General features: G+C 36.2%; 2 protein-coding genes across 3 annotated transcripts; both read right to left on the bottom strand.

The window, feature by feature from the left end:
• Positions 1 to 532: 532 nt before the first annotated feature.
• LOC112004500 (cysteine-rich receptor-like protein kinase 10) lies at positions 533 to 7,336 on the bottom strand. Of its 2 annotated transcripts, XM_024036752.2 has the most exons (8): positions 6,307 to 7,336; positions 3,989 to 3,993; positions 3,319 to 3,449; positions 2,606 to 2,724; positions 2,184 to 2,394; positions 1,732 to 1,969; positions 1,264 to 1,414; positions 533 to 1,150 (listed from the first exon to the last, which is right to left on the bottom strand). In XM_024036752.2, exons 1-8 carry the CDS (start codon positions 7,195 to 7,197, stop codon positions 773 to 775), a joined length of 2,124 nt encoding a protein of 707 aa, XP_023892520.2. In that variant the 5' UTR covers positions 7,198 to 7,336; the 3' UTR covers positions 533 to 772. The 2 variants fall into 2 exon arrangements, with proteins under 2 accessions (XP_023892520.2, XP_065620688.1); XM_065764616.1 differs by lacking the exon at positions 3,989 to 3,993 and having other exon boundaries at positions 3,319 to 3,456; positions 6,330 to 7,335.
• An 18,637-nt stretch (positions 7,337 to 25,973) lies between these two features.
• On the bottom strand, positions 25,974 to 27,281 carry LOC112010404 (uncharacterized). The gene has a single exon (XM_024042745.1). It carries the CDS (start codon positions 27,279 to 27,281, stop codon positions 25,974 to 25,976), a length of 1,308 nt encoding a protein of 435 aa, XP_023898513.1.
• Positions 27,282 to 27,607: the final 326 nt, after the last annotated feature.

Raw genomic sequence — 27,607 nt, 5'->3', positions numbered from 1 at the left:
TCTAATTTAACTAGTGAAGTTTCTTCTTCTCAAATCATTAGCCCCCACTAAAAGCTGCTCATCATCCTTGTGTGGTGCCTACAAAGTTTTCTAGTTAAATAAAAATAAAAAAAAAATAAATAAAAAAAATCTCATGCCATCAGTTGAGAAAGATTGAGCCGGCTTTGATCAAAATCTCCCTACCTGCTTATGAAAGGGGTTTCTCCTTCCCGAGTACAACTTTTTCCAGTTCCTTAATTGTTACAAAAGCAGGGCATTTGTTACGTCCCACCATATAGCTAGTAGGCCCAAATGTCTATCATATTCCTTCTCACTACTAACTTGCTCTGCTGTTTTAATGGAGTTTAACAATCTCTCAATTTGTGTATTAATTTCTAAAGAACATGGTGGTCTTCTAATTGTTAATATTCAGCTCCGATGCAGTCTCACACAAAGATAAGGTGTCTAAGATGTGTCGACATTCTGCTAGAGATGTACTACAAAAGAGTAAACTATTGCTCGCAAATAGCGAGCGGAAATAACGACGCCAACATGACAAATAGCCACAACCCAAATCTGTTTGTGGTAGTCTTGTAGCAATAAAAATTGAGTACAACTAGGGTAGCATTATTTTGTATTCTTTTCTCAATAATTAATTTTACAAATTATAGCAAACGTTTATTACCATACATGAAGGCTCAATTTCTTAGAGAACGATCATGTGTATTATAGTGTTCAAGTTCCATGACTTAGAAAAGAGAGAGTAGCTTTGGAGAATTCCTTACTACAAACGCTATCGAGGGTACAGTTCAGTAATTGATGCTTCATTGACAGACCATTGCACTGATTTGCTTGAAGATTTATCTGAGTTCACCTCTATTGTTGGCATGTTCGTGCTAGAAGATTTATCTGACTCCATCTCTATTGTTGGCATGTTCTGCTCTGTTCTACTATGAAGGAAAAAAGGTGGCTTTTGAGGTGATGGCAAAGTAACAGACCCACTGTTAAGCATAAGAATTATTGTTGCCATTGAGGGTCTATCAGCAGGATTTTCCTGGACACAAAGTAAGCCAATATGGATGCATTGGATAACTTCATTTCTCGAGCAAGAATCTCTCATGTCCGAATCCAGCATGTCCAAGTATGATCCATTGCTCCAGTGTTTCCAAGCCTGCATCAATTTGGTGAGTATTTTTAAAATATCAATTTCCAAGCCTGCATCAATTTGGTGATGTATAGGAAATAATAACAGAAAATGAGTACTAGAATATGTTTTTCACTCACATAGCTCAACAAGTCCTCGGCTGTATCTGATTGACCGAATGCACTAATTTTTTTGCCACTTAAAATTTCCAATATAAGGACACCAAAACTATATACGTCAGATTTCACAGAAAATTGCCCATGCAATGCATATTCTGGAGACATGTAACCACTGCAAACCAACATCAACAACGTAGTAATTTTATAAAGAGACTATAAAACCTTAAGACTTTATCTAGTACTTAAATGTATAATTGTATATCGATCATTGGTTACATTTAAAGCTAACTTTCACATGTAAGTATTGCACGTATTATATCTAATTATGATGCAGGGAATGTTGTGGTAACAATGCATCTCTAGATTGTCCATAAATGACTTGATACAAAATTTACGGGGTTAGAAAGAATTGTGTTTCCGATTTTCATGTGATTAATTTGTTAGGATGAAAAAAAAGTTGATAAATTATTTATATAATCTAGTACTTACAATGTTCCAACAATCTTACTGGTGTTTCCTTGGGTTTCATCAACTCCAAAAATTTTTGCCATGCCAAAATCTGAAATTTTTGGATTCAAATTTGCATCTAGCAGTATATTGCTAGCCTTAAGATCACGATGTATAATTCTAAGTCTAGAATCCTCGTGAAGATAAAGGATTCCTCGAGCAACTCCTCCAATAATATTGTAACGGCTCGACCAATCCAATAAGCTTCGCTTCTCAGGGTCTACACACTCATCAAAATTCAGTATTCATGTTAGATTAAACATATCAATTATCAAATTAAAATACATACATATATATATTACTCTATCTCTTGCATCTTCGCCAGCTCCACAACACTCAATTCGTTAAGCAACATAAAAATTGAAATATAAACTTATTGATACATGTTACATGACAAACAAGGAAGTATATATATTAGCTTAGAAGTGACTAACCAAATAAAAAGTAGTCAAGGCTTTTGTTGGGCACAAATTCGTAGAGAAGTAACTTTTCTGCTCCTTCCAAACAGTATCCTAAAAGCCTAGCTAGATTTCTGTGTTGAAGTTTGGCTACCAACAAAACCTCATTTTTAAATTCTTCTGCACCTTGTCGAGAGTTTTGTGAGAGTCTTTTCACAGCTATTTCTTGTTTGTTGGGAAGTGTACCCTGAGAATATATACTGACCCCTATTAGAGCAATTCATTTCGCTGAGTATATATTCCCAAGAGCTTCTGAATTTTTGAATTGTTTGGATTTCCCAAGCGTTGAGTTCATAATACTGAATGAGTACTCTCTCACTCATTAGTTTGGCAAAGTACTTTCTTCAAAATAAAAAATAATAACAATAAAAATAAAATTACACCAAAAGTTTCCATACCTTGAAAACCTCACCAAAGCCACCACTACCCAGCTTGTTATCATCTGCGAAGTTGTTTGTCGCGGCTTCAATTGTAGCCAAATCATATTGCAAGGAATCCGTTGTAATTTCACCGGATGCTGTTGATATATAAGCACGACAATGGGTTAAAGGTTGCTGGCAAATTAAATGCTCTGTTTGGAAGCATATAGAAAATGCTTTATTTTTTAGTGGGAGCTTGAAAAGCTATACATGGAAATTTATTAATATGCTTAAATACTAGAAGCCTATTATTAATGACATATATAAATGAAAATGATATCAGCTAACCATAACTCTTGTGATTTTTTTTTATTAATTTCCTTTCAGCTTTACGATATTCTAGACACTTATACAGACTATATAATTAATATATGAATTTCGATAATTGCAATCTAACATAAGGCACTATAAGGCACGAAACCAAGATTTTTATCTTTAAGAGACCAAAACACAAAATAAAAAAATTTTACCACATAAAAATAAGAATTATACTAAATTAATATGAAAATTAAAATTACTATCTATTTAGTATTAATAAAATATAAATGGAAAAAAACAACATAATAATTTATTAATACATTTCAATTAAATTTTTAATGATCATTCAGGGGCCTATGGCCCCATTTTCCTCGAATAGGAGTCTGCAGACATGAGAAAATTAAACATTGTATAGAATCAATTTTAAAAATTACCATTTTCATAAGGTACAGCATTGTACTTCTTTTTTGCTCTCCTTCTTAGAAAGTAGTAGCCAATACAGAGTAGCAATATAGAGAAAACAGTTGGAGCAACGACAGCGATAATTATTAACAATGGGTTTCTGCTTTTTCCTGCATAGATCAAGAAGATTTTTATTAAACAATGCAATGGTTGATGTTAAAGATATGAAGGCACAATCATAGTTAAGCCCATCCCCAAGTGCAATCCTATATATTTGATGTGTATGTAAAACCCAATCCTATTTAGAGCGCAAGTAAAGAAATCTTAATCCCACTTGTATTGGGCTTCTTATAATCATATTAGACTAGGATTTAGCCTCTTATGATGGGTTCATTGTAAAATATAATATTTAATACTTAATTGTAAAAATATAGCAAATTCCATCGTGGCGAGGTAAGTTCCTTTTTTTTTTTTTTTCCTTGCTATTACTATGTCTCATCCTCTTCAACATTCAAAATTCCTTTTAAACTTAGAGCATCAGCATCATCTGTTACAAAAGTATGTTATTTTAACACATAAAAAAGTTCACTTTATTATTTTAGCATATCATTGTACCATACATCCTACATCACATATTCTATTATTCAATTTCATATATTAAAATAATATATGCAATACATTAAATTAATATTTACTTAAAACTCATCCTAATATCATTCTCAAAAAATAAAAAGAAAAAAAGAAAAAAAGAAAAAAAAAATCATCCCAATACAAAACAATAAAAATTGTACTTTTTGCAAACACTAAAATAAGAGAGGATAGAGAGTATAATAAAAAAACAATAAAAATTTTATAATTTGTGAACAGTATGGTTCCAAATTTGAAAGAGTACCGTACACCAATGCTAAAAGTTTTAGAATTTGAATCATATGATGATATAACTTTTTTAGTATTTGGTGTGCCAAATGCCAAATATTTGGCATCTAGCACACCTAATGCTAATGCTCTTAGAGCATTATCGTTGGTGGTGCTAAAAAACTATATTACTATTTTTAACACTGCCAAATACAAAACTATGCCTATATTGGTGGAGCCAAAGCCAAATAATTTGGCTTCATATCTACAGTGAGCTTCTTTTGGATGTGCACCGAAGCTCATGTAAAAAAAATTATTATTTTATTAATGTGTTCACAATACAAAACTTTGTATTATTATTAACATGTTCACACTGCATTGTAACTCATTCATGTGTACACACTATAGCTTATATGTAATAAAAAAATATTATTTTATTATGTTGTCTATATTATTTTATTGTATTGAAAGTTAAAATAAATAAAAAATTGATATTGGGTGTTTTATAAAGTAAGAAGGTAAAATAGATAAAGTAACTTTTTGTAGAGCCATATTACTAAATTTATAACTCCACCAATGTAGGTGTTCTAAATGGGTTAAGTCTTAAGAGTACTAGCATCATGCATGCCAAACATGAAAAACAACCTTACTTTATGAGTCTATTTGGTACTGTTATTTAAACACTATAACACATATTTTTACAGCATTTTTTTACTTACAAATATTTCTACAACACTTGACAGAGTACTCTTCTACTATGTTCTATAATTTTTTTACTTTCTCTTTTCTTTTTTTTTTCTCCTTTCACATGTCATGTCATGTCTCTCATTTTTGCAGTTGATTTTTTTTTTCTTTTTTAATAAAAAGTTAATCTTATTTTAATTAATGTTGATGGATTAAAAAGTAAAAAAATGTGATGTGAGTTGTTAAATGACGTGTTAAAATAAAATTTTGATGTTTCAAAATAACTTTTTATTTTTTATTTTTATTTTTTTATGCAAAGCTATTCTAAAGCTATGAGAACATTCACAGCAATGGTTTTAAAAATTTGGTCTGTTTGGCAAGTCATCTCAAACACAAAATTACACATTTTAAATATTATACATATTTTCATATTTTTTTATTCACATATATATCAAAAGTACTCAAACAACATAACTCAAACTACTCTTATAAACACCTCTTTAGTTTTTTTTTTATAAGAACACCCCTTTAGTATGGGTTTGGATACAGAGGAAAGTCACGACGCGTTTCCTTTTTGCGTTTTCTCCTTCTTTTTTTTGTTTTTTCTTCCTGCCGCAGTTGTTGACTTTGGGGGGATAAAATTTAGTACTGTGTGTGCACTGTTCAAGCACTGTTCACGCAATATTTAATATTAAAAGTAGGTCTCACAATACTATTCACACATTTAAAAATTATTTTGCTACAGTGTTTTCAGCAACAATCAATTTTTATCAACTTTCAGCAACAATAAATGCTATCCAAACAGACCCTTAGTTTTAATAACTTAAAACGTCAATTTATAATTTATACCACACTGGACCTCATCTATTTTTGCATATAACACATTAAAAAAAAAAAAAAAAACCCTTCACCCACGGTCACCATGCCACAGCCTCAAAACACTTACAAATAGCCATAACCATGGCCAAACACTTCCCACAACCACAGAACACCCATAACACCAGCGAAACACTTACCCACATCCGCAAGTCTCCCCATAAAATTACTTTGAAAATCCAGAAAAATTCTTAGCAAAAGACAATCCCTATACACTCTTTTATCAAGCCAAAACCCAAAACTCACAGCAACCCTTTCATCTTCAACCCCACCCACAGTGTGATCCACAGCCGAGTCTCACCACTCACAGTGTGACCCACCAATCCAACCACCACAACCCGATCAGATAGAGGAGAAAGGGACGAGAAAGAGCTAGATTCAGGTACGATCTTAAAAATAATTTAATAATTTAAAAAGAAAAGTTTGCACTTCATCAGCCATCCTATCCTTAAGCTGTGGAGGAGGAGGACCCAAAAATTTTAAACCATAAACTGCACTGAATAATCTCTGAAAGCCCGTTTCTTCATTTTTATTTCTCATTTAAAATTTAAAATATTACTTTTCTATTAATATAATTTCTAATTTGAATCATAAAATGCATCTACTTCAAATATATACCGGTACATACCTTTTGGAGGTGGAGGTGGAGGAGCAAGAAGCACCGGGGTTGGTGATGGGGACTGTACGGCTTGTAGCTTGTAAAACGGATATATTTCGTACCTAATAAAACAACTAGGATTCAAAACATTGCCCCCTTGCTTTCCTGCACAACAACTTGGCAGATATCCTATGAGAGTCCGTAGACACCTATTGCAATCAGAGCCGGATAGCAGAGGGTCGCATTGGACAAGGCTGTATAAGGTTTGTAAATCCGAAAATTTGGCTTCTGTTGTTGCAAATTTCTTTGCACCGGACGGAGCATTTGATGCTTTGGTTTCTATTTCATTCATTGAAGTTCCAAGTAGCTGTGTGAAGCGGCCTGGATCTGTTATATTCTGAGAGTTATGCATTAAAAAGGTGAGATCTTCGCCCATGGTGGAGAAGAATGACTCGTTTGAGTAGCGTAACACGCATTCACCGTACCATATCACGGCCACTTTTTCTACAGGGCAGTACTGCTCCTGAATAATGAGTTTGGTTGCGGTTGACACACATTCTCGGCAATTAATAGGCGTGAGGTCTCCACGGCAGAAGAAGAGCCCGTAGACTGTTGTCCCTGCGGTTTGGCCAACGGTGGTGTTGTAGAAACCACTTTCACGCGTGGAATTTGAGGAAAGGGAAGAGAGGAGGTGGTTGAGGTTGGACTTGTAGGTGCTATTGCGGGTAAAAGTGGTTTGGTTTGAACAGTAATGCCAGCGATATTCTGGGGCTGCTTCACTGTTTAGGCTTAGGAAGCTGAGTAAGGAAAGGATTAGTAGGAACACGGAGACATTGAAAGAAGGCATCCCCATTGTCGTTTGATCAGTCTTGTGCTCATTCTTCGGGATGCAAGACATGGAAAAGGCCTAGTTAAAAGAAAAATTATTCTTCCTTTCTTGTTTTTTTCTTGGAAAAGTTGGTATTTAATAAGATAAACTGATGAAGTTCATTATTTCCACTCCAATGAACAAAGGCAAGCCATTTGACTGTGGACTTTTCAAAATGATGAAAGTGTTGAAAACTTCAATGTCAGTCAACGGAGACTTCATTTTCCACCTTTTGTGATTCATGAATGAAAAACTTACTGTTTACGTGATAGTACTGGGTCCGTTTGAATAGCACTTATTGTTACTAAAAGTTACTAAAAATTGATTGTTGCTGAAAACACTGTAGCAAAATAATTTTTAAATGTGTGAATAGTATTGTGGGACCCACTTTTAATATTAAATATTACGTGAACAGTGCATAAACAGTGCGTGAACAGTGTGTTAACAGTGCTTGAACAGTAAATTTTGTCCCCCAAGTCATAAAAGCCGGCCAAAAAAAAAAAAAAAAAAAAGGAGAAAACGTGAAGCTCAAAACGCACCGCAACAAAACGTGCAATCCAAACCCACTAAGTGACTACGGGCACTACCTTGCAAGACGGTTTTAGGGAAAATTGTGAATTTATTTGTATTATCAGAAAAAACTCCAAATTTTCTTTGTTCTTGCTTTGTCTACTCTTTTAAGGACAAAAGAGTTGGTTGAAATTTCAGAATATCCCAAATCCTACGGTGGGAACATCTTAGTTGACCAACAGCGCGAGTTTCCAACGTATGGAGACGGAAGTGAACGTTTCGACCAGGACCAGCGCCTTTTCTGTGGGCCGAAATGACTTCTGCTATTACATCGGAGAGAGTCCAGTTACCTGAGTATTTTATTTATGGTGTAAATACATTTTTGATCAATATATTTTAGCTTTTTTTTTTTTTGTTTTTGTTCTTACATTTTTATTTTATCACTTTTTAGTTTATAAACCAATTAATGCATGACATTTAATACTTACCATCACCAAACTAATTGAAAAAGCTGACGTGGGAAATAAAGTTTACTGTTGGTACACTAAATACTGACATAGCCAATAAAATAATATTTAAAAATGTAACGTCAACATAAAATAATAATTAAAAAAGACACATCAGCATTCACACAACCTTTGATTTTTAAATTAATTTATCAATTTAAACAAAATGAAAAAAAAAAAAAAAAAAAAAAAAAAAACAAACAAACAAAACAAAAAAAACTTAGAATATAGACACTAACCCCACAAACCCAGACACAGCACAAGCCACCACAAACAACACAAAGCTCAGAGAAACCTTAGCCTAGGTCTGAAAATCCAGCGATACCGAAGCCGAAGAGTTCGAAACGAGAAAGAATTGGATGAGGCCAAGAGAGAGCTCAAAAGGGTAAATAGGGGAATGGGGATAGGGTGAGGAGACGAGTGAGAGAGAAGCAGAGAAGAGGAGCTGTGAGAGTTGGGATGTCAAGAAAGTGAGGAGTGAAATGAGTGATAGAGCAAAAGAGAGTAATGGGTTTTTACTAGTGGAAGTGGTGGTGGGTCCCATTTGCCACCACATGGTCCGATCTACCACCACCACTACAAGGTCCGTAAACATCGCTGAGAAGATATTGTATTCCATCAAGTGATTGTTATTTGATCGAACAAATCTGGAAGCTTCTCTCCATAACTGAATTCTTGTTGGAGTTTCGGTTTGTGTTTAGTTGACAAGAAAGATCAATTGCTGGGTTTGTGTTTTGTGTTTTGTTGACAAGAAAGAGCAAGAAAATCCTAGAAAATTTGGGTGTGTGATTCTTATATTTAAATCTGGGTTTGTGTTCTTTATGTTCTTGTTGAAGATGAGCCCATATCTTAATTTATGTATTGAATTTTAATTATGTTTTTTTCTTTTTGAATTTGTTGAATTTGATTGATTAATTTTTTTTTTTTAAAAAAAAAATTAGATGCATTTACGCCTAATTTTGGTTCTAATTTTGTTTTGTTTTGTTTTGGTTTTTTTTTTTTTTCATTTTTCATTTTGTTTAAATTGATAAATTAATTTTAAAAAAATAAAAGGTTGTGTGGATGCTAATGTGTCTTTTTTAATTACTATTTTATGCTAACGTGGAATTTTTAAATATTATTTTATTGGCCATGTCAGTCTTTAGTGTACCAACAGTAAACTTTGTTTGCCACGTCAGCTTTTTCAGTTAGTTGGATGACGGTAAGGACTTAAATGTCACACATTAATTGGTTTAGGGACTAAAAGTTGTAAAATGAAAATGTAAGGACCAAAATGGAAAAAAGTCAAAATATAAGGACCAAAAGTGCATTTACACCTTTATTTATTTATTTTCAATTTGATAATATGGAAAATAAAATTTTAAATATTGGATTTTCATTATAAATAACAGAAAGTTTTAATTGAGTTACAAGATTTTTAGCAAAAGTTACGTGAGTAATAATAACATTTAATTGCGTATAAAACTTATCTTATAAGATAGTTTTTGATGGTATCATAAGTTACATACATGATGGGTTGCACCTAATCACGTGAGCACATTGTACAATAAAATTTTATCTATAATTTTTTTCGCAATATTTGAATGTTCTAAAAATAATATTTTAACTTTCTTTTTTCTTTTTTCACTTTTTAAAATTTTGAGATTTTTAATTAAATTAAAATGCTTTTTTGTTGTACATGCATGAAACTACATTAATAAATGGACGGTCTTATATTCATAAATGGATGAAGTTATATTCTTAAATACGTGGATTTACATTAAGAAATGTCTTAAGGATAATGGTTTGAGATATATTTTAAAACTTTTTTATAGAAAAGGGGAAAAAAATAATTTGACTGCTTTTCTATTTCTTATGAAAGTAATATCAAAATTTTCCTAAAATAACTTGTTAACAAATATTCTAAAAGCATCCGGATGCATTACGTTTTAACCCCTATAAATATGTAATCTAATTAGTAATGAAAATGTACATGCATGTATTCAACAATTGTTAATAATGTTGTGGATGACCGCTTAATGTATAAAGTTTATATATTATCTCAATCAACCCCTAAACTATCATAACGAAGCTGAGTAAGAAAAGGATCAGTAGGAGAAAGGAGATTGGAGCCACTGAAGGAAGGCATGCCCATTGTCGTATGATCAGTTTCTTGCTCACACCTATCGGATTCAGGAATTAGGATCATGGAAAAAGATAAATATTTTTATCATTTATTTTTTTGTTATTTTCTTACAAAATCTTGGTCAATAACGAGATAATGGCAATCTTCAATGAAAAGTCAAGCCACTTGCCCACTTTTCAAACTGATACAGTATCGGAAAATTAAAGTCAGTCAACAGAGACGATTGCGGATGAGGTTTTATTAGAGCATCCACAGCAGTGAATTTATAATTTTAGCTATTTAGCATCAATAAAAGTTACTTTATCTATTTTACCTACACACATGCTGCAGCAGTGGATCTATTTTAGTTTTTAATACAATAAAATAATATAAACATCATAATAAAATAATATATCTACTACAATAAAATAATCTATCTCACTACAATAAAAACACCACAAACCGATCCACCAACCAAGAACAACCGCCCATAAACCACCTAACAACAACCACTGCCAACCAAAAACTACCACACAAATCACCACCACCACCATCAGAAACCCAACCCACTCCACTGCCCATCAAAACCCACTGCAAAACACACTGAAATCCACTGAAACCCATTGTGAAACAAACTGAAACCCACTGCAAAACCCAACCCAACCTACCGCCACCAGCCACCACTGCCCACACCCACTGCCACAGCCACCGATACCCATTGCCAAACTCATTGATACCCAACCCACAAACCCAATATCAAATCACAAACTCAAACCCACTTTGAAATCAAACACAAAACTGAAACCCACTACAAAACCCAACCCAACCCACCGCCACCAGCCACCACCGCCCACACCCACTGCCACAGCCACCGATACCCATTGCCAAACTCACCGATACCCAACCCACAAACCCAAAATCAAATCACAAACTCAAACCCACTTTGAAATCAAACACAAACCCGTGGCGCTCTTGAGTTCGATGAAGGCGGTGCCGGTGGAGCTTGGATTGACGATGAAGCTTAGGTCGGCAATGGAGCTTGGATCGACGGTGAGATGGAGGACTAGGCTTGTCGGCGTTCGGTGAGCGGTGAGATGGAGGACTGGGTGAGATGGGTCGGCGGCGTGGGACGGCAATGTGGGCGATGACGATGAAGATCGGTGCTGATGAAGCAGAGAGTAGATGAGGGAGAGAAAAAAAAAATGAGAAGGAAAGAGGAAGAAAGAAGAGAAGCCGGAGAGAGAGAGAGAGAAAAAAAAAGTATTTTTTTTTAATGGAAAAGGAAAGAGAAATTCAATAAAATAATATATAATTTTTTAGCTCTGATGAACAGTGCACATCTATTTATAGATGTGCATTGTAGCAATGGAGCTAAAAATTATAAATTTAGCTCCACTGCTGTGAGTATGATTTTGGGGTTAGTGTAGCTAAAATATAGCAATATAGGATTATAGCTGCACTGCTGCAAATACTCTTAGTATACACAATTGCATTTTGGTATTTCAATCAAGGACTCTAAAAATTCAAACAAGTTACATGTTTGATATTAGTCGTAAACACATGTGGTTATGTTGTATCAATAGGAACTTACATTCTATAAGATGTATTATAGATGTAGTTGGCTAGAGTTCAAGAATCTTACAGTTCAAATGTGTTAACAATATAAAGTGAGAGAGAGAATGACTGAATAGTCTGTATATTGTGTGTATAAAACAATGTACAAAAGAGAGCCTTATATAGGCTAGATATGTGTGCAGTACAAGTAACATATATGCAGTATAAGTAACATGTATGCAGTACAAGTAATATACTGGGCTAAGCCCAATGGGCTAGTCTAGCCTAATCTATACACTAACATCCTTCCTCAAACTCGAGGTGGCAAGGAGGAAGCCAACTGGAGTTTGGATATAAGATCTCGAAAACGACCAAGCGGGTGAGACTTGGTGAAGATATTAGCAGACTGGTTAGCAGTTGAGATGGAGAACAACTTGAGATGCTGGCAAGTGATGTGGCAGTCGATCTCAATGTGCTTGGTGCGTTCGTGGAAGACATCATTATGAGCAATGTAGATAGCACTACAATTGTCACACTAAAGAGGAGTAGTAGTGGGCTGTGGAGCATCCATGTCAGCCAAGAGCCAGTGAAGCCAGACAAACTCGCAGGTGGTGTCGACAAGGGCACGATACTCAACCTCAGTACTGGAACGGGAAACAACATCCTGCTTTTTGCTACGCCATGAGACAAGAGAAGTATCCAACAGGAAACAGAAACCTGTAATAGAGTATCGATCAGTCGGATCACCTACCCAGTCCGCATCTGAATAAGCATGAAGCTCAAGAGAAGACCGAGAGGAGTAGTGTAGACCATGATAAAGTGTGCCCTTGACATATCGGAGAATCCGAAGAAAAACAGCATAGTGGACAGAACGAGAGCATCCATGAACTTACTAACCATTCCCATGGCATGTGAAATATCTGGACGAGTAACAGTGAGGTAGATCAGACTACCAACCAACTGACGATAGCAAGTAGCATCAAATATAGGTTCACCATCCAAGGGTGTGAGCTTTGCATTGTATTCCAAAGGAGTGGAAACAGTCTTGTTGTTAGTGATACCGGCTTTGGAGAGAAGACCAGAAGCATATTTAGCTTGGGAAAGATAGTATCCATCAGAGGATGAGGTAACCTCAATCCCAAGAAAATAGCTGAGAGTGCTCAAATCTTTCATCTCAAAATGCCGACTAAAGAAGTGCTGAAGAGAGCGGATACCTGCAGAATCATTTCCAATAATAATCATATCATTAACATAGAGAAGAATAAGAGTGATACTAGCAGAGGATCTTCGGACGAAGAGAGCAGTGTCATGAGGACTCGAAGTGAAACCCTGCTGAGCAACAACTGAGCTAAACTTTTCAAACTAAGCTCGAGGAGCCTGCTTGAGGCCATAAAGAGCACAGCGAAGGCGACAAACTTGATTGCCTGAGTGTGGATAGCCAGGAGGTGGTTGCATGTACACTTCTTCTTGAAGGACTCCATTGAGGAAAGCATTCTTCACATCCATTTGATAAAGAGGCCAACGTCGAACAGCAGCCATAGTAATGAGACATCTGATAGATGTAAGGCGAGCAACAGGAGCAAATGTTTCCTCATAGTCAATGCCATACTCCTGGGTAAAGCTGTTGGCAACTAGGCGAGCCTTGTATCGTTCAACAGATTCATCAGCCTTGGTCTTGATCTTGTAAACCCACTTACAACCTACTACAGACTGACCAGGAGGCAAATCAACCATATCCTAAGTGTGATTTTTATGAAGGGCATCTAGTTCATCATTCATAACTTGCTGCCAAAGAGGATCAGTATGGGCCTCACGATAGGTGTGAGGTTCATAGAGGGTGGCAAGGGCGAAAGAGCAGTGATAATCAGAGAGATAAGGGGGAGAAATGCTTACCCAAGTGGAACGACAAAGTTCAGGACCATCAGGAGACTCAGGAGAGGGTGGTACCACAGGATCGAAGACAGGCGGGTCATATGCTGGGGACAGAACTGGAGATGAGTCGTCTGGAGAGGTAACCGATGTTGAAGAACCCTCCATAAGTTCAGGATAGAGAGGGAGGAAAAGATCAGTAAAAATGGGAGACTCAGAGGAAGAGGATGTAGGAAACTGCTAAAGACTCGTGAAAGAACGATGTTCCCAAAACTCAACATGACGGGAGACACAAAGACGACGAGAAATAGGATCATAGCAGCGAAACCCCTTTTGAGATACACCATAACCAAGGAAAAAACAGAGATGAGCATGAGGTTGGAGCTTTGTTCGTTCATGAGGAGGAAGAGAGACAAAGCAATCACAACCAAAAACCCGAAGAGAGGAGTAGTCGGGGGTTTGACTATAGAGAAGCTCAAATGGTGATTTGTTGTGTGTAGTTGGTGAAGGGATACAATTAATGGTGTATACAGCAGTGAATGCAGCCTCACCCCAAAAGCACTCAGGAAGAGAGGCAGAAATGAGAAGGGTGAGGACAACATCAAGAATGTGACGATGTTTTCGCTCTGCACGACCATTTTGTTGAGAGGTGTAAGGACAAGACTGCTGAGTAAGTGTACCATGATTGTCTAAAAAGGATAGAAAAGATTTATAATTATATTCTTGAGCATTATCTGATCGAAAAACTTTTACAGTGCGATTGAACTGTGTTTCAATCATTTTATGAAATGTTTGGTAAATAGACACAAGTTCAAACCTATGGTGAAGCAGATAAATTCAAGTATATCGAGAAAAATCATCCATAAATTTGACAAAATATCTAGGCCCCCACTCAGTAGGAACAGGTGCAGGACCCCAAATATCAGAATGTATAAGATCAAAAGGTGCAGAAGAAAATGAGTCACTATTATTAAAGGGTAATTTTGTTTGTTTGCCAAAATGACAGGAAGTACAATCAAATTTTTGAAACTGAATTGAACCTAAATGACCTTGAGAAGCTAAGAACTGAAGACGAGATAATGATGGATGACCAAGATGAGCATGCCATAGATCAGGTGAGGAGGTGGCAGTGGTAGTAGCTGCAGAAATAACTTGTGAAGGAATCTTTAAGTCATGAACCTCAAACATGCGACCAATCTTACGGCCTGTCCCAAGCACTTGACCTGTCCGGGGATCCTGCACATCCACACCATGATTAGTAAATAGAAGATCTATGCCTAATTTACAAAGTTGACTAACAGAAAGCAAATTGAGGGATAATTTTGGAATATGAAAAGTGTCACTAAGGGATAAACAAGAAGAAAAGATTGTTCCTTTATTTCTAACAGCCATAAGAGTTCCATCAGCAGTGTAAATGGTGATTGGATGTTCTAAGGGTGCCTTGTCAGAAAATTGGGATTCATCAGGAATCATATGGTTACAACATGCAGTATAAAAAAACCAAGGTTGTTTACCTGAGGTGACAGAAAGGGCAATGGAAATGTAGGATAAAACCTATTGAACAACTGCCTCAATATCAGCCGTAGTAAGTGAGGAAGCCAAAGATGGACCTGTAGGAACCGATGGATCGAAAGGACATACAGCAACTGCCCGAGGAAGAGAAGCTTTATTCTGCTCTTGCATAAATTTCTGCAGTTTGCGACAAACTGAGATGTCATGGCCTATAGCACGGCAAAACTCGCAGTGAGTACCTTTGGAAGATTGAGAGGTGGGACGCCTAGAGTTTATTCTTGGAGGAGCAGTGAATGCAGCAATGGGAGGCTGTGGAGATGGTGTAGCCAATACATGATAAGATGATGACATGTGATGAGTAGGCCGACGGTTTTCCTCAGAAATGAGCTCCTTGACTGCAGCATCAAGAGAAGGAGTAGGAGACCGGCTAAGCAGAGAAGCCCTAGTAGGCTTAAAATCCTCATGCAAACCCATCATGAAGTGCATAAATTTATGGCGATCCCGATATTTGACAAAGAGCTTAATGTCCTTAGAACACACTAGTGGAAGATCTGTAGCAGAGAGTTGTTCCCGCATAGTAGAAGTCTGAGAATAAAAATCAGAAATAGACTGACCTGTCTCTTGGCGCATTTGATAAAGTTTTGATTCAATGTGGAACTCCAAGCTTGAATTATTAGTACAATTATAGCGATCGGCCAAAAATTTTCAAGCAGCCTCAACAGTCTCAAGACGAGGAAGAAGATTATGAATGGAGGGAATAGAGGTATTAATAAACCAAGACAAGATCTTACTCTGAATACTCTCCCATTCCTCTAGGCATTCTTCATAATCATCTGTTGTAATTGTAGTCTTGGAAGATTCTTCAGCAGCTATGGCTTTGGACTTAAGGTTTGGTACTGTAGTCACATATCTCCACAGTTTACGACCCTTGAGAAAGACAGTCATATTCTGAAACCATGCATGATAACTAGTAGGACCATCTAACATAATGGTGATAGGATGTATGATATCTCGTTCATTTTGTTTAGTCATAATGAAGAAAATGACCAAAAAATGAGATTTAGAGACCTCAAATGCAGAAACAGAGCCCAAAATCAAAATCTAAGCGAAAAATTGAGCAAGATAGGTCTTGTTAAAATTTTTTGACTTTGGTCAAAGTCAACGATCAAAGTCAACGGTCAACGGTCTGGTCAAAGTCAACGGCTCGGTCAACGTCTTAGGAAGCTAACGACGTGCTAACGTGGCTGGGTGACGTCACCCTAAGGCTGACGTGGCTGGCTGACGTCACCCTAGGGCTGACGTGGCAGTACGTGACACGGCGCAGGCGCGTGGATAGCGCGTGAGGCACGTGTGAAGAGAGACGGCGCGTGGAGGTGTGTGGCAGCGTGTGCTCATGAGGCAGAAACTTTAGACGGCACGTGGCGGCACGTGGGAGGTTGTTTCTGGCAGATTTTTGTTGGGTTTTGCTCGGGATCGGATGATCTGTCAATCTATGGCTTGGCTTTGGCAGTTTGATCAACAAAACTGACGAAATCCGAGTGTTTTAGGGGTTGTGGGCGTGACGGCGGTGACTCGCTTTTGACAGTAACTACTGGATGAAAGCGAGGGTAGTGGAAGAACGCCGGAGATGTCCACAGGAACCAGGAAGTCAGAGGAGTGGCTCTGATACCATGTTAACAATATAAAGTGAGAGAGAGAATGTCTGAATAGTCTGTATATTGTGTGTATAAAATAATGTACAAAAGAGAGTCTTATATAGGCTAGATATGTGTGCAGTACAAGTAACACGTATGCAGTACAAGTAATATACTGGGCTAAGCCCAATGGGCTAGTCTAGCCTAATCTATACACTAACAAAATGGTTGGTGTTTATTGGTCTTTTCTAGTTATCGAGAGCATGGTTTTCAAAACTGGAATAGACAAAAAACTAAAAAATAGTCTAGTTAATGGTTTTTGGTTTGACCGGGGTCAAACAAATGGTCAAACCAATGATGTCATAATTAATATAATTTAAAATATATAAATAAAATTTATGTGAATTTTTATTTTTCATAAATTATATTAAGAAAATATAAAAAATTGAAAAATTTCTTTATTCTTTTTTTTTTTCAAATTAATAATTCTTGAGAAAGTATAATTTACTATTTAAGTTTCACAAATATATATTTTATTATAAACAATCATTTAATAGTTTAACGATAATTTTTAACTATTTATATAATAATAATAATAATAATAATAATAATAATAATAAAACCATATATAACGTTCTAAGAGCATCCCAGTAAGAGCAACCACATCTGTGGTTGTAAAAATTTGCAAAATACGAAAAGCGCTTAATTTTGCACATTTTAACCCAAAAAACACTCACATCAATACTTGTAAAAATGTGCAAATATATAAAACTGTTTTGCAAATGAACAGTAACTGTGCATATATGCATTGTTATTGTTCATATGCAAATGATTTATTTATTTTTTTTTTCTCCCTGTTATGTTGCTTTCTCATTTGTCTTCTTCTCACAACAAAGAAACAAAAAGGTGGGTGGGGCCATGTGGGTAGTGGTTTGTTTGATATAATAAAAAATTAAAAAAAAAAATACTATTATTTAAATAAGATAGATGATAGAATAGATAAATTGATGTGAGTGTTTTGTAAAAGTGAGTGTGTAAAATAGAATAAAGTATGTTTTTTCTCGTAAAATAGCAAGAATTTTGCACGGACTGATACGATTGCACTAAGGTTCCTAAATTAACTAAAAAGTCAATTTACCAATCAATAGATAACAACTCTATTGTATAGTAAAGGAGGTAAACTCAAAAAAATTTGAGTATCAGCTACATTGAGCTGCTATGAATAACAACTCATTGTAGCTTAAAACTTGAAAAAAAAATTTTAATTTTTTTAATGTGTGGTGTTAAAAAAAATAGTATTTTAATGTGTTGATGGTTGCAAGGACAGAGCCAAGAATTTGAGTGGGGGGGGGGGGGGGGGGTGCTGGTGTATTGAACAAAACTCACTTGTTAATCAACTTTTTATAATTTTGCTTAATAATTTTTGGAAACTGAGGTATCAATATTTTATGGAATTGAAATATCTATAATTTTTGGAATTGAGATCGAGATTTTGAATTCTATTTTAGATTGATCATTGGAATGAATATTTTGGTATCAATGTGTATTGATACACTGTTTTGTCGTCAACATCAAATATATATATATATATATACATATATACATATTAATTTGAATTTTCAATAGATCCATAAGTTTTAATTTTCTTCTAAGTACCCATTTACATCCAACTGTTTTAAAACCTAGAAGTAAATCTACAAGTTTCCAAGTATTATTGGAAATAATAGAATCTATCTCATCATTGATGACTTCTTTCCAAAAACCTGAATCAAGAGAAGATAAAGCTTCTTCTAAATAAGTAGGGTCACTTTGTAAATTATACACATAATATTCAGGACCAAAAACCTTTTCAATTCTAGGTCTTTTACTTGTCCTAGGTTCAACATCATATTCATTAACATCTTTTGACTTAGATGTTGAACATTTAAATTTCTCTTGTTGTTCAAAACCCCCACTATTATTATATTTAAATGGAAATTTATTTTCATGAAAATTGCATTTCTAGATTCAATTATTGTATTATTATCAATATCAAAAAATCTATAAGTTGTATTATATAAATAATAACCCAAAAATACACATGTAGAAACATTTAGCCCAAGTATAGGTCTTTTAGGATCAGGTAGCCACACATATGCTAAGCAACCCCAAACTTTGAAAAAATTCAGATTTGGTTTATATTTTTTCATAATTCAAAAGGAGTTAAAAAAAGTCTTTTTATGAGGTACTCTATTCAAAACAAAATTTGCAGTTAAAATAGCTTCATCCCAAAAATATTTAGGAGCCCCAGAACTAACAAGCATAGCATAATTAGTCATTTAAGGTTGCACAATTATTTTCTTTTTCTTTTTTGAATGGAAGATTATAATTTATTTATTTATTTATTTTCTTTAAGAAGAATGATAAAACCTAAAAACTATAGCAATTACAATATGTGGCGGATTACAAATGTGGTCTCCCCTCTCCATTTCCTCTCTAAGTCGTTACAACATGCCAATTTTGCCAACATCTTAGTAACTGAAATATTAGTGCTTGTAAGTGCGATCCAATAAATACTTCTAAGTGATCTACACGTACTTTAAATAAAATGTATGTCGCAAAGGTTTTTAAATAACAATGGTGATATGCTGGAAAGAGCCAAGTTTTTACAAATGTATGTGTACTTTATTTTATATTAAGCTAAAATTTGTGTAGCTATTGACACCGCCTCTTCATGTTTCTAGAGTTTAAATCCTTTCAACTCCCAACTATCGATGTATTAAAAAAATTATATTAATAATTTTTTAACAAATTTAAGCAAAAAAAAAAAAAAAAAAACATGAATGTGGTGGCATAATTGGTTCACATTTAGTCAAATATGATGTGTTCTCAAAAAAATAAAAAAATAAATAAATAAAATAAAGGCAAAGAATCATACATGACGTGTGAGCCAGTTGAGCTATGAATTAGATATTTTATTAGATTAGATTAGATTTCAATAAAGCTAACACATGTCCAAAATATTTTATCACACATGTATTAAGAGATGAAGTCCCAAACATGACACTCAGTAGAACTTCACTTATATATATACACACACACACACACACACACACACATATATATATATATATATAAATAATATTATATACTACTATATATTAGATATCAATAAAGGAAGAAAGTTTAGAGGTTATACAAGAAGAGAACATGAAGAGAATTGTGGAAACAATGGCAGTACTATTTATGCTTGTGCTTGTTGTAGCAGCAGCTAATAATCCTTCCCTTCCGGCGGAGGCGTCAACCCATGATTGCTTTTTAGATTGTTATCAAAGTTGTAAGAAGCGTTGGCCTGATAATCCTTTTAAATCAAGTATTTGTGAGAGTACTTGTGACCTGTTTTGCCAAGACTCCCTCACAGATCATGTCATCTATAGTTGTATTCTTGATTGTGCAGAGTCCATGTCAACCAGTTTTGGTTCAGGTACTAAAACCATTGGGTTCATATTTCATTCCTTTGGATGTAATATATAATTGTTTTGTTTATTCAATTCCGATGGATGTTATTAACTCTTGTATATGAAGCAGAAGACTATATGGATACCTGCTACAACTCTTGCAGGAAGAAGAAGAAGAAGAATTAGCATGCTCTAGACTTGCAATAAAAGAAAGAAAAAATAAAATTCAGAAGCATGCCTTTTATTTTATATAAAAGTTGTTAACTGTATTAGCTTCTTGCATTAAGCTATGTAGTTGTCAGAAAAAATTTTATCCCCTGGTGCAGCCACCATCAAATATACAAATTTGATATACAATTATTGGTAAAATTAAAGGAAAAAAAAAAGCTTGATGGTGAAGGAATGAATGATGTACCAAAATACGAAGCCGGACAAATAATTTTTTTTTTAAATATTTATTTTTTAAGCTCAAACGGTAGTAATAAAACTAAAACTTGATACTACATACAAACAAATTGAAGAACATAAAAATGAAATAATATATGATTTAGGAGTTGGCACCTAGGATTGAAGAACACAGAAAACTTAGGAGTCAACACCAAAGCATTAGAGAAATTCCTAAAGAAATTTTATTGAGAAGTGGTCCCCTTAGAGCTTTTTTTTTTTTTTTTTTTTTTAATGAGAAGTTCTTAATATGATGGGGTCTCCCCTCTCCATTTCTTCTCTAAATTGTTATAACATGCCAATTTTGCCAACATCTTAGTAACTAAAATATTAGTGCTTGTAGTTGTGACCCAGTAAATACCAATGTTATGAATACTATTTCAGACCCTGTTTCGGTTTGTCTAATGGAACGAAATATTTCGGTACCGGTCTATTTCGACGTACCGTTTCAAGGTGTTTCGGGTATTCTAAAAAAATTAAAAATAATATATATTTATATCTTCTTATATAACATAAAATTATTGATCCAAATAAGCAAACCACAAATAACACAAACCATTTAGTTATTGCATAACAAATATTGTTTTAGAATATTAAAACATAAATATGTAATTAAATAATAAAAAATAACAACCAAAAACAGTAAAACAAGTATATTATATATATATATATATCTCTCTCTCTCTCACGCTGGGGGCAGGCAAGACTCAACAACTATAAGTTTGAAATCAAACTCTTGTCAGCTTTTTTGAGTTTTGTCATTTCCAAAACTTTGTCACGTGTGTGGAGTCAGCAAACTAAAAAGTCTACAAGGCAAACACAAATATGAAACAAAGCAAAAACTTGACAAAGCAAAAACTAAAGTAAAAAACGAAAGAAGAGCAGATTGGCAGAGAGTCTGAGACGGAGCAAAGAAGAAGAAGAAGAAGAAGGGGGTGACCTCTGAGATAGCTAGGTTTTTTTTTAGGCGATCAACGCTAGGTAATGACATGTTGTGCTAATGAGTTTGTCAGTTAAGGGATTTTTCTTTTTTCTTTTTTCTATTTTTCTATTTTTTCTTCTAAAAACTAGTACCGGCCGAAATTTACATTTCGGCCGAAATTCACCAAAATTTTCCGGAATAGCCAAAATGACCCGAAATTGGCCGGAATTAGACCCGAGGTGGAATGGCTGATATTACTGTTCCGGATTGCATCCCGGTACGAGAAATTCCGGCCGTTCCGGCTGGAACGGAACGGATTTAATAACAATGGTAAATACTGTGAAAACTTAGTGATCCACACACATTTTAAAATAACATGCTTAGTGATCTACACACTTTAAAATAACATGCTTACATGCATGTGGCAAAAGATTTTAAACCAGAGACTTTTGGAAAAATATTGCTAAAATATAAGTTTATATTAGCTTTATGTGCACTGTATACAGTTTTTTAGCTAAATAAGGAGAGACGTAAAATTTGGCCCCCTTGGTGCCAAATTGCTCAGAAAAAAGGCTTTGGCACCCTTGGTGTCAATTTTGCAAGAGAGGAGACAGAAACCAAAAGTGGCACTCATGGTGGCATTTTTGGTGCCCAAATTTGTGCCCTACCCATATGTTTGCCCATACTCGAAAATGGAAAGAGAAAAATCATACACACATAATATTAACTATAATGTTTTTTTTTTTTTTTTGATAGGAACTATAATGTAATTGAAGATGCATATTCACATTATTTTAATATATATAAACTCCAACATAAACAATTTACAATATATTAGTATATATTTTTTACAAAGCACATGTACAATAAATTATTTTTCAATTAATATACACAAACATAATAAAAATTAGTAAGTCAGGAATCTTACTACAATTGTGACAAGTGAAGGATTGTTAGAACTATAGAGTGATACTTGCAGAAAATAAATAAAATAAATAATCACAATCAAATAAGGATAGAGTAATGCATGGCTACAATTTTACTTAATATCTTTTTATTTGATGTAAATTTTGACAAATTCATTGATTAGTTTTTAGAAAATAGAAGATTAATAATTATGTCATCAATCAAATATTTAAATTTCAAATTTTTGTAATATAAAATTATACATAAAAAAAATAAGTTTATGGATCGAACAGTAAATAAAATCTGATTGATATTAAAAATATAAAGAACATGCAATCTAATGATTATATTTTCAAATTATATATTCATGTTAACTTTTTTTAGTGGAAGTCGTCGTCATTTGCTACAAACTTTGTCCATCAAGTAATCCAAAAAAAAAGAAAGAAAAAGGAACAACAATACAAAATAATGAAATTCATATATAGTTATTGCAGTTTATTATGCTAAATATCAAAACATCTTTTATAATTCTTGTAATCCTAACCATAGTGAAATCAAAAGAAACTCAAATAAAGGATTTTTTTTTTTTTTTTTGAGAAACCAGCCCACAAAGTGAGGACCGAAAATTTATTCATGAATGAAACTGAGATCATGGTTGTAAACATCCACAATATCAGGAGGGACTTCCTCCATCCATACTAACAGAGGATTACAAAATGATCTCCGTGCTAAGCGGTGAGCAACACAATTACCCAAACGCTTAATGTGGTGAAAAGAAATGCTGCAGAAGGAGCTAGACAAAACATGGATGTCTTCTAATATGTGACCCAGGTCCGAGGCAAGGAGAGTTTGCTCCCTGATTGCGTTGATAATAATTTCAGAATCGCCTTCAATCATTACTCGCTCAAAACCAAGTTCTTTAGCAAATAATAGGGCCCTACGTGCTGCTATCACTTCCACTGTCTCTATCGAAGTAGGCAGGGGAATCTCTTGTGAAAGGGCAGCCAAAACCAATCCAGCCGAGTCCCAAACAACCAAGCCAAGGCCAGCTGAAGATTGGGTCGAGAATAAAGCGCCGTCGAAGTTAACTTTCACCAAACCAGGCGGGGGAGGTTTCCACCGAACCGAGCGAGCTGTGCGAGGAATCTTAGAGTGGATGGGGCGTAGGTGATTGAACTCTTGCACCAACGCCCTGGCCTGGTCTGGTATTTTTTCAAGGCACAACCCGCCTTCACCAAAAGCAGCTCTGTTTCTGTACATCCAGAGCAGAGACATGGTATTGGCAAAAGTCTCAATGCAACTGGGGTCTTTGAATGCTAAGTGCATTAACTCCAAAAAGGATGTATTGGGCGAAGTAGCATCCTTGAGGATAGCGAACTGTGGGAGCCAGACCGAGTCAAGTTTTTTGCACGACCATAATGCATGGGTTATGGTCTCTGGTTCAAGGGAACAGTTGGGGCAGGTGGCATCAATGAGGAGCTTTCTACGCACTAGGTTCGCCTTTGAAGGGAGGGACTCGCAGCAAGCACGCCAGAGGAGAGTGCGAATGCGATTTGGGACATGGAGCTTCCAGATTTGCTTCCACACATCCCTGTTCTCAAAAGGGTCAGAGGCACCCGGCGACTCAATATCATCAACCTCACGAAGCATCTTGTATCCAGATTTGACTGAGTAAGTCCCACTGCTGCTTTTTGGCCAATACAACCAATCCGGAGAGTCCGCAAGACTCAAAGGGATAGCATTAACCATTTTTGCCTCAAAAGGGAGGAAGATAACATCAACTAGGCTCCGTTTCCAGCAATGCAGCTCATGGTCAATTAAGTCCGCCACCAACATGTCCGGGTCATGATCTAGGGTGGGAGATAGAACTTTACCCGAGCCCACACCAGGCAGCCAATGGTCCTTGAACACCTTAATAGACCGACCGTTACCAACCCGCCACTTCACACCCAAAAGGATGGTGTCTCTGCCCTTAAGGATGCTTTTCCAAGCAAAGGACCCCCGGTTGTTCCGAGCCTCAAAGATTGAGCTGTGAGGGAAGAATTTTTCCTTAAAAAATCTATAAAACAGAGAGTCTTGATTGGTGATTAGCCTCCACACTTGTTTTGCCAGTAAGGCATCATTAAACTTCTGGAGCTCTCGGAAACCCATGCCACCTTCTAGCTTCGACCGACATAACGAGTGCCATTTCACCCAATGCACCTTACGCCGACCACCCCTTTGGCCCCACCAAAATTTGCGAATCACAACCTCAATATCATGACAAAGAGTAGAGGGAAGTTTAAAGCAGCTCATTGCGAAAGACGGAAGGGCTTGGATAACAGCTTTAATGAGGATTTCCCGGCCGGCCTGGGAAAGGAGCTTTTCCTTCCAACCCTTCAATTTGGACCACACCCACTCCTTTATGTAGGCAAAACTAGCTCTCTTTCCCCTTCCCACAAAAGACGGGAGACCCAGGTACTTCTCGTACTGTTTTATCTCAGGAACGCCAAGCATATTCATGATATTTTCCTGAGTCTCTAAGGAGGTAGCCTTGCTGAAAAAGAGGGTGGTTTTGTCTCTATTAAGCTTTTGGCCTGAGGCTACCTCATAATCTACTAGGATTTCCTGAATGTGGTTGCACTCCTGAATTGAAGCCCTGCAGAAGAGAAGACTATCATCTGCAAAAAATAGATGGGTTAAGCGAGGACCGTTTCTACATAATGAGATACCCCGGATAAGCCCATCATTGGTTGCTTTCACAATAAGAGCATGTAAACCTTCGGAGCAAAGGAGGAATAAATAGGGTGAGATTGGGTCACCTTGCCTAATTCCCCTAGAAGGCACTATTTTTTTCGATGGTTCTCCATTGATCAAAAGGGAATAAGAAACCGTAGTGATGCACATCATCATCAAATCCACCCATTTTTTATGGAATCCCATACGTAACATTATCTGATTAAGGAAAGACCACTCAACCCGATCATAGGCTTTACTCATATCAAGTTTAAGAGCCATAAATCCAGCTTTCCCGGGTTGGTGCTTCATAAAATGGAGGGTTTCGTATGCCATCAAAATGTTATCTGTTATGAGCCGCCCAGCCTGGAAAGCACTTTGATTTTATGATATTATGCTAGGAAGTATTCCCTGGAGTCTATTGGCTAGCACTTTAGACACTAACTTATAAATAACATTACATAATCTGATAGGTCTAAATTCAGAAATTTTTTCAAGGCTCTTAACTTTAGGAATGAGTGTAATAAAGGTATGGTTAATTTCAGTAGGCAATGAGCAATTATTAAGGCAGTTTAGAACAGCAGAGGAAACATCATCACCAACAATAGACCAATAAGATTGGAAGAAAGTAGGAAGCATACCATTCAGGCCAGGTGCCGAGAAAGGCTCCATAGATTTGAGAGCTGCTTCCACCTAGTCTCTTGAGAAGCTACGGTTTAAGTCTCTGTTCATATCCAAAGTAACCACTGGTAGTATCGACTCAAAAATGGGATGGCCCTCTTCGGGAGAACTAGTGGTGAAAAGATCCTGAAAGAAGGCAGTAGCGATCTCCTTTATTTGATGCTCAGCAGTACACCAAGTATGCTGGTCATTCTGCAGCCCATGGATTCGATTTCGCTTATATCTTTGAGATGCTCTATTGTGAAAGTAACGGGTGTTGCTATCTCTCGTTTGCAAGTACAGGGACCGTGCCCTTTGAATCCACATCATGCTTTCCTTGTCAAGAAGATCATTAATGCTTAACTTCAGAATACGGACCTGATCATATGAGCCACCCCTAGCTGCTGCCTCCTCAGCCAACACCAACCTTTTTGAAGCCTCAGCTAATTGCCTTTTTATGCTGCCAAAGGATGACCAGCTCCACACAGTCAGTTTTTCCCCACAATGTACCATTTTTGACAAGGCCAGTAGCATGTTGCTCGCAAATGAAGGAACTCCCCAAGCATCAACAATTGTATTCCTACAACCCTCTTCTTTCATCCACATGCTCTCAAAATGAAAAGGTTTCTTGGGACAGGGCACTATACCTTCAGGTTTGATGATTATGGGGTCGTGGTCTGAAGCATTAGAGTGCAGGTGCTGTACCCGTGTTGCTGGGAAAAACTCCAGCCAAGAAGGAGTAGCAAAGGCACGATCCAGCCTCTCTAAAATCATTGAATTCCCCCTTTTACCTTTCCAAGTGTATTTTCTGCCTGAGAACCCAAGATCGACAAAACCGAGTTCATCCACAACATCCCTAAAAGCTTCCATCTCAGCTTCCCCCCTTGGCAAGCCACCAAGTTTCTCATGGCCTCTTAGAATCTCATTAAAGTCCCCTGCACATACCCAGGGTATATTGTACTTACTGTTCAGATTACGTAAAAGACTCCAAGTCTCCACCTTCCTCCTTGAATCTGGGAAGCCATAAATGCCAGTGAACCTCCAGGAATCAGCTTGTCCAGCATTCACAATCGCATCAATAAAATTAGGAGAAGAATCCACAACTTTGATACTTATTGAATTTTTCCAAAGAAGAGCCAAACCACCAGCTCTTGTGACTCTTTCCACCACCCATTTCTCTTCAAAATTTAGTTCATCACACAATTTAACAAGCCTAGCATTATCTGCCCAAGTCTCGGCTAGGAACAGGATAGAGGGGTCTTGTGCTCGCACAATGTTAGCAAGCTCTCGAATCGTACGGTGGTTCCCAAGCCCCCGCACATTCCAACACATGCAACTCATTGCTCTCGGCGGGGCTGGGAACCAGCCTCCACCGTTGGGATGATGTTTTCTTTCTGAGCAGAGACATAACTTACTCTGCGTTTTGGTGGTTTTTCGTCACTGTGAGGAAGGAGAGAAATTCTCTTACCTAGTGTAACGTTGAGAGCTTCTGATTCATCACTTTTGCCCACTTGTCTTTTAATCCTAGCCCATTGCGAGGAAGCTTTTGGTACTGGGTTATCATGGGAAGGGCTTAAGTTAGAAATATTGGCAAGTGGGCCTATTGAGTTCGGCAGGGGAGTGGAATTTGATGGGCCTGAGATGAGAGGGCCCAATGGGTTTAATAT

The sequence above is a fragment of the Quercus suber genome, unplaced genomic scaffold (assembly GCF_002906115.3).
Source record: "Quercus suber isolate HL8 unplaced genomic scaffold, Cork oak 2.0 scaffold_572, whole genome shotgun sequence".
Classification (NCBI taxonomy): Eukaryota; Viridiplantae; Streptophyta; class Magnoliopsida; order Fagales; family Fagaceae; genus Quercus; species Quercus suber.
Note: the sequence above shows the minus strand (reverse complement) of the source record. Positions and strands in the feature narration are given on the sequence as shown.